Consider the following 6,683-nt stretch of genomic DNA (forward strand, 5'->3'; position numbering starts at 1 on the left):
CCTACAGATTCAGAAGGACTTTAAAATTATCACTGCAAGCCAGGCGTGGTGGCGCACAACTTTAGTCCCAGCGCAGAACTTTAGTCCCAGCACTGGAGAGGCAGAAGCAGGCGGATCTCTAAGTTCAAGGCCAGCCTGGTCTACATAGTGAGTCCCGGTCAGCTGGGGCTACAGGGAGACGCTGTCTCAAAAAGACCAAAAAAAAATAAAATAAAATTATCACTGCTTGGGTAAATGTGTATTTTCACTATTCTGCAGAGGAAATACACCCGAAACTAGAGGAACAGCATATGTGGTTTATGAAGACATCTTTGATGCCAAGAATGCATGTGACCACCTCTCGGGATTCAATGTTTGTAACAGATACCTCGTGGTGTTGTATTACAATGCTAACAGGGTGAGTAGAGCTGAGTTCTTATATGCTGTGCATACATGTGTGCCCCAGCTGTGCCCTGGTGATCTTGTGTGCCTCAGCTGTGCTCTGATGGTCTTGTGGCCTGAGTTGTGCTCTGGTCATCACATGTGCCTCAGCTTTGTGCCCCAGCTATGCTCCTGTGATCTTGTGTGCTGTGAGTTTTTGCTTTAGTTGGTGCTGTTGGTGAAATATACTTACCTGTAGCTCACTATTAACTTGGGAGTTTGTCACATTTCCAGGCATTTCAGAAGATGGACACCAAGAAGAAGGAGGAACAGCTGAAGCTTCTCAAGGAAAAGTATGGCATCAATACAGATCCGCCAAAATAAGTGTTTGCATTTCCATTTTGGACTAAAACCCATGAATGGCCCCAATTATCTTTTGTTTTGTTTTGTTTTTAATTAATACTGGATAGTATGATTTCTTACATGAGACTTAGAATGACTTGTTTGAAAATATGATAAATATTAGACTATATTATGTTAATAAACTTGTAACTTTTGGTAAAATATAGCTGTATTTTCTCTTAAACCTCTCACTGCTATTTGATAGCAGGAAACAACAAAACAGGGGAACTATATGCAGGATTTGAGGTAAGCCTAGTGACCTGAGGGTCTGGACAGCAGTGACTTCTGTATTGTTTAAATTACATTTATGTTACATGGATGCATGTATGGAGGTCAAAGGACAACTTATAGGAGTTGATTCTTTCACCATGTACATCTTGGGAATTGAACTCAGGTCATCAGACATGGTGGCAAGTGGCAGTACCCACTGAGAAATCTCATCCCCACCCCCTCTTTTTTTTTGGTCTTTTTGAGACAAGATCTCCCTGTAGCCCAACTGGCCTGGAACTCAATATGTTGACCAGGCTGGCCTCGAACTCAGAGATTCGCTTGCCTCTGCCCAAGTACTGGGATTAAAGGCGTGCGCCACCACGCTTGACCCCCTTTCTATGTTTGTAGTTTATTGACTAATAACCTAGTAGGTAGGTATATACAGGTCAGAGGCGGAAACCAAAGCTCATCTTGGTGACTGAATAAAACACTTTCATAAAAAGCTAATATAGTGCATATCTACAGTCTCAGCACTTGGGAGGCTGAGTCAGGGGGGTCATCGTTAAGTTTGAGAACAGCCTGGGCTATATAGTAAGTTCTGGGTCAGCCTCCTTCTGGGTTACAGAGTAAGATCCTATTAAAAAAAGCAAAAGGGGAGAGAGGGAGAGAGGAATGGAGGGAAAGAGAGAAAATAGATACAAGAGCTATCAGTCCTGTACATTTGAATAATTTACAAAGACCCAGACAGTCAGCGTAGGTACCCTTGCCTTAGAACAGAGATCATTACAGAGGCCCATCATAGAATGCTGATTTAGGTGACAGCACATTTTAGAAATTTGAGAGCAAGTTGTTTAGATAGTGGTATTGGTTGTTAACATGTCCAAGATTCTATTTATGTAAATTTTCCTTTTCGGTATTAAGTATCTATCTATCTATCTATCTATATATATATATATATTTGGACCTTAACTCATAGTGTGTCTTTGCCATAAATAAAATGGTTAATGTTTAATCTTATAATCATGAATTTCCATGACATGGGAATAGTGTAATAATTACCACATTCATTGTAGTTTGGCAGTCTGGGAGGAGGCAGCTATAAATTTTCTCTTTATGGTTTAGGTATGGGCCAAATGGAAAAGGGTGGGCTAATTGTTTTGTATAACTAGAACCTAAAATCAACTTGAAAGCTACATATACTGAATCATTTTAATAGACAAAAAAAATCCTATGTTTAGCTTTAAAATCTGTCATTACTTTTAAGAAAATGGCTATTTTTTTAGTTTTTTTACTGCTTTGGAAACTCACTTGAAGAAATGATGTCTTTTATCTGACAGGTGGTGTTTTTTTTTTTTTGGCTTTTTGAGACAGGGTCTCCCTGCAGCCTCAGCTGACCTGGAGCTCACTATGTAGACCAGACTGGCCTCAATCTCCCAGAAATCCACCTGCCTCTGCCTCCCTAGTGCTGGGACTACAGGCGTGCACCACTGTGCCGGCTTATCTGGTTTTTAAAAGCACTATAAGAGAGGAGAAAGCTGTTTCTAAGAAGGACAGGCAGATAAAAGACCACAAATAGAATTTTCTTGTAAATGATCTTACGATTTCTTTATTCTGTAATGCATGGTGTGTTTATAAATGTAAAAGGGGTTTCCTGAAAGACCTCTTTGTCAGGAAAACTGAAATTAGACTTACTTAGAGTGATTTGTCCAAGTGCCAGACCAGCTTGCCTCTAATGGTGTTAATAATCAGAATTCCTACTATTAGCAGTTAGGACCAGTCTGTCAATTTGGATTAATGTATCTGTTAGCTGAATTTCATGATCCAAAGTTAAGAATTTTAAAAGTTGTGCTGGGAGCCAGGTTTGGTGGCACATGCCTTTAATTCCAATACTCAGGAGGCAGAGGCAGGCAAAGCTCTGAAATTGAGGCCAGCTGGGGCTACAGGGAAACCCTGTCTCAAACAAAAAACTCTTGCCACATTGTTTCAGGCTCCTCTGACCTATATGCTACCTACTCCAATAAGGGCTAATTTTCAAACATAACTGGAGATTCCAGTCAGTTATGGTAATTGCTGAGGCAGGAGGAACACTAGTGCAAGAGTTCAGCCCAAGCAGTACAGCGAGATTCCAGCTCTAAAGCAGAAAAGGCGGGGCTTAAGCTGGCTCAGTAGTTAAGAGCACTTGTTGCTCTTCCAGAGGACCTGAGTTTGGATCCTAGTATTCACATCAGACAGCTTACAATATCATGGAACTCCAGGTACAGGGGATCCAATGCCCTTTTTTTTTTGGTCTCTGGGCAACCTGCACACACAGTGTACACACATGCACACACATACACACAAAGAAAACAAGCAGTGTATAGGGAAACAAGCTCAGAGTCCTACATTCTTTATAAAATATTTATGCATCCATGTAAAAAGCCAGGCGTGGTGGCACCTGCTTGTAATCTCAACACTGGGGATGTAGAGACATTAGGATTCCTGAGGCTCACTGGCCAGCCAGCTTAGCAAATTGCTGAGCCCCCTGTCTTGAAAAAACAAGATAATTGGCTCCTGAGGAACAACCTGAGGTTATCCTCTGGCCTCCATGTGCACCTCCGATCAAAAGCACTTCCCCCCACCCCCACATCCTTCCCCTCCCTCCCCTCCAATCTAGGAAGTATCTCCTCAAGGTAAGATGAAAGTAAGCAGCATCTGTGAAAACAAGCCATAGAACAATGTAACTTTTGTAACTTCCCAGAGTAAGTGAGTGTATGGTGTCAAGCCTTTGACATGCATTTGCTCAGAAGCACTGTCTCCATCTGGTCTGGGAAAGCTCATCATCCCTCACTCTGGTCAAAAAAATGAGGTTGCAAGATCACCTGAAGAGCCCAAATCCCATACTGGGTCACTAGGCTGTAGGATCAGTTATGCAAAGGATTCCAAATATGTGGAATGAGTCAGGTAACAGCTAATTTGCAAAGTTGCTTAGAGGATTGGTGGCAAAAGTATACAGAATGAAGCTGGTGGTGCCTGCCTGTGATCCCAGCAACTCAGGAGGTTAAAGGAGGATCACTGAGTTCCACATCAGCCTGAAATTTCAAAACAAAATGCACACAGAACAAGGCCCATCATGAACAACATGCTCACGTTATAGTTAATGACACTTACTTGTACTCTCCCAGTCCCTTGGACATCTTTGTTGACTCTTTCTTTTACCAAGGGCAGTTGGCTTGTATGGTCCTTAAAACACTTCCTACCCACAAGAAGGATGGACAGGAAGACATCTAGCACAGAGTCTTTATTTTACATATTTCCAAAGGGCATTGTTTTTATCAGTGAGCAGCCAACAGAATATAAGAAAGTGACAGCAAACATAACTGGCTCAAGTCCCTCTGTGTAACTATGTACAGAGCATGTCTGAGCACCTTGTGTGTCTAACTTAAGGTAAGGCAGTAGAGATTGTGCAAACAAGAAATCTGTGTTCTATGATCAGGAATGGCTACTACATGCATCACACAAAATATAAAACCTGAAATGTTCTGATCTCTAACTGAAGTTTCCTCAAGCAAAGATATGCAGGAACAATTAAATGACAGACACATACAGAGGACAGAGAGAATGGATAATGCCTTGGGGCAGTGAGGCCAGCACACTGATCAAGAGCCCCACACAAAGGGGCTGTCCCAGTGGCAGAACAGGCTAGGAGGGTGAGCAGCAGCTGTCTCCAAGCCACCTCCCATTACTTCCTGCCTTCACTCTAAGTTGAGCAGCTCCACGTCAAAGATGAGGGTGGCATTGGGAGGGATGACACCAGGGTGGCCTGTAGCTCCATATGCCACATCAGGGGTACAGGTCAGCTTCGCCCTCTGCCCCAAGCTCATCTAGCAGGGATGGGGGCAGATGGGGAGAGGAGAAAGAGGACCCAGCTTGATTTAAAAGAAAAAAGTAAGATAACTATGGCATTTTCCCAAACCATCTTCAGGGTAATTCTGAAGCTCTGAGATGAATTTTACACATGGCACACTGCAGTTGTGCTAAAGGCTATAACATGCAGATTCTGCCACAAAACATACTTGACTATGGGGCAATGAACTGCCACACAGTCACCTCAGATTCATTCATGCGACAAATGCTACTGGTTATCCAACTCATGCATCGTCCAAATACTTGTCTTTGCTTATAATTGTTCCTGACCTTCCAAAGAAGCCCAAGGGGAATGTGTAACAGTACTGAACACACTTGAAGTGACAGGAACAGTCTATTAAGGTTCAGGGACCAAAAGCGAAAGCAAGGTGGCAAAGGCTAGGGATCTATTGGAATGTAGTGTCCCGTGACTTCATAGAAAGGATGACCAGGGCTCATCTCAGCAACAGTGAACCCATTCAACATTAGTAATTGTGAAATTTGAATTCACAATTACTAATTCCAAATAATTCCAAAAATTTTAGTTGACTATTATTATTGTATCACTGTTAATGTTCTGGTTTGGATCAATGTAATATGGTTATATAAGAGGTTAACATTTCTAGGACTAGAGAGATGACTAGAGCACTGGTTGCTCTTGCAGAGGACCCAGGTTCAGTTCCCAGCTCCCACATGGCAGCTAACAACCATCTGTTCCAGTTCCAGGGGATCCAATGCCCTCCTCTGGCCTCCATGGGCATAGCTTACATACATACAGGCAATACCCTCATATACATAAAATAAAAAATAATTTTAAAAAAATGTTAACATTTGGGAAGCTGTATGAAGAAAACATAGGAGCTTTACTATTTCTGTAATATTTTTTATGCCTGAAATTATTTCAATAAAGTTAAAAAACAAAAAACACTTACTGGCTTATCCAACTCCAACTCTCCTGTGGTCTTGGCCCAGAGAGCTGGTTGCCTTTTCAGTTAACTCTCTGCAAGCCCAGGGGATGTGCTTGGGATGAGAGGTCCCAGAGACACAAAGGGAGGCATGCCAACCATGGAAGGGGTGGGGGCAGAGCCAGAAGTGAGCACTAGGTGGCGATGCTTCGCCAAGGCAGTTAGTGGTCTGGCTAGGTGAGGAGGTGGAGGGTGCAATGCTGATCCCCAGTTCCTTAAAACCCCTTTAGTATCTTCAGCCTACCTGAGCAGCACCCTCTTCAAAACCTTTGATGACTTCCTGTTTGCCAATTCTGAACTTGAAAGGCTTGTTTCTGTCTCTGGATGAATCGAATTTCTTGCCATTTTGGAGCATTCCTATGAAAGTAAGAAGAGCCATGGTTGTGCATTAGCTACCATCTGGGATTCAGCATGTCTAAAATGGAATTCCTCTTCTACACAAACTGGCTCCTCTCCAACCCTCCCCCACCCACTGTGCTGCCCAAGCAAGAAACCTGGACCCATCCCTCTGCCTCACCCCCTCCTACAGCCTGTCACCAAGTCCTATATCTCTTTGGAATCTGCCTACTTTCTCAATTTCTGTTACCACTACCTCTCTGTGGTCTTACTGAGTTACTACCATGTGTCACCTGTGAACAGAAACAACCTCCTAACTGGTCTTTACACTGCTCTTCTCCAGTGCATTTCTACTTTGGACCCCAACAAATTCTTTTCTTTAAATAGAATTCTGAGGCCAGGCGTGGTGGCACACGCCTTTAATCCCAGCACTCAGGAGGCAGAGGCAGGCGGATCTCTGTGAGTTCAAGGCCAGCCTGGTCTGCATAGTGAGTTCCAGGACAGCTGGGGCTACAGGGAGACCCTGTC

The 6,683-nt window shown here is 43.1% G+C and overlaps 2 protein-coding genes across 4 annotated transcripts in view; one reads left to right on the plus strand and one right to left on the minus strand.

Annotated features, from left to right (window-relative positions):
* Window positions 1-924, plus strand: part of Sf3b6 (splicing factor 3b subunit 6) — a 6,552-nt gene extending 5,628 nt beyond the window's left edge. The window contains exons 3-4 of the mRNA XM_008848779.3: window positions 259-397; window positions 655-924. Coding sequence (XP_008847001.1) covers window positions 259-397; window positions 655-744 — 229 coding nt within the window. The 3' untranslated portion in view covers window positions 745-924. The remainder of the gene's footprint in view (window positions 1-258; window positions 398-654) is intronic.
* A 3,299-nt stretch (window positions 925-4,223) lies between these two features.
* Window positions 4,224-6,683, minus strand: part of Fkbp1b (FKBP prolyl isomerase 1B) — an 11,799-nt gene continuing 9,339 nt past the window's right edge. The window contains exons 3-4 of one of the 3 annotated variants that reach the window (XM_008848790.2): window positions 6,064-6,176; window positions 4,224-4,832 (exon numbers count right to left, since the gene is read on the minus strand). In XM_008848790.2, coding sequence (XP_008847012.1) covers window positions 4,704-4,832; window positions 6,064-6,176 — 242 coding nt within the window. In that variant the 3' untranslated portion in view covers window positions 4,224-4,703. Of the gene's footprint in view, window positions 4,878-6,063; window positions 6,177-6,683 lie in introns of all 3 variants that reach the window. The other 2 variants (XM_008848801.3, XM_008848811.2) reach the window with 2 other exon arrangements.

The sequence above is a fragment of the Nannospalax galili genome, unplaced genomic scaffold, assembly GCF_000622305.1.
Source record: "Nannospalax galili isolate Female #2095 unplaced genomic scaffold, S.galili_v1.0 scaffold1191, whole genome shotgun sequence".
Taxonomy (NCBI): Eukaryota; Metazoa; Chordata; class Mammalia; order Rodentia; family Spalacidae; genus Nannospalax; species Nannospalax galili.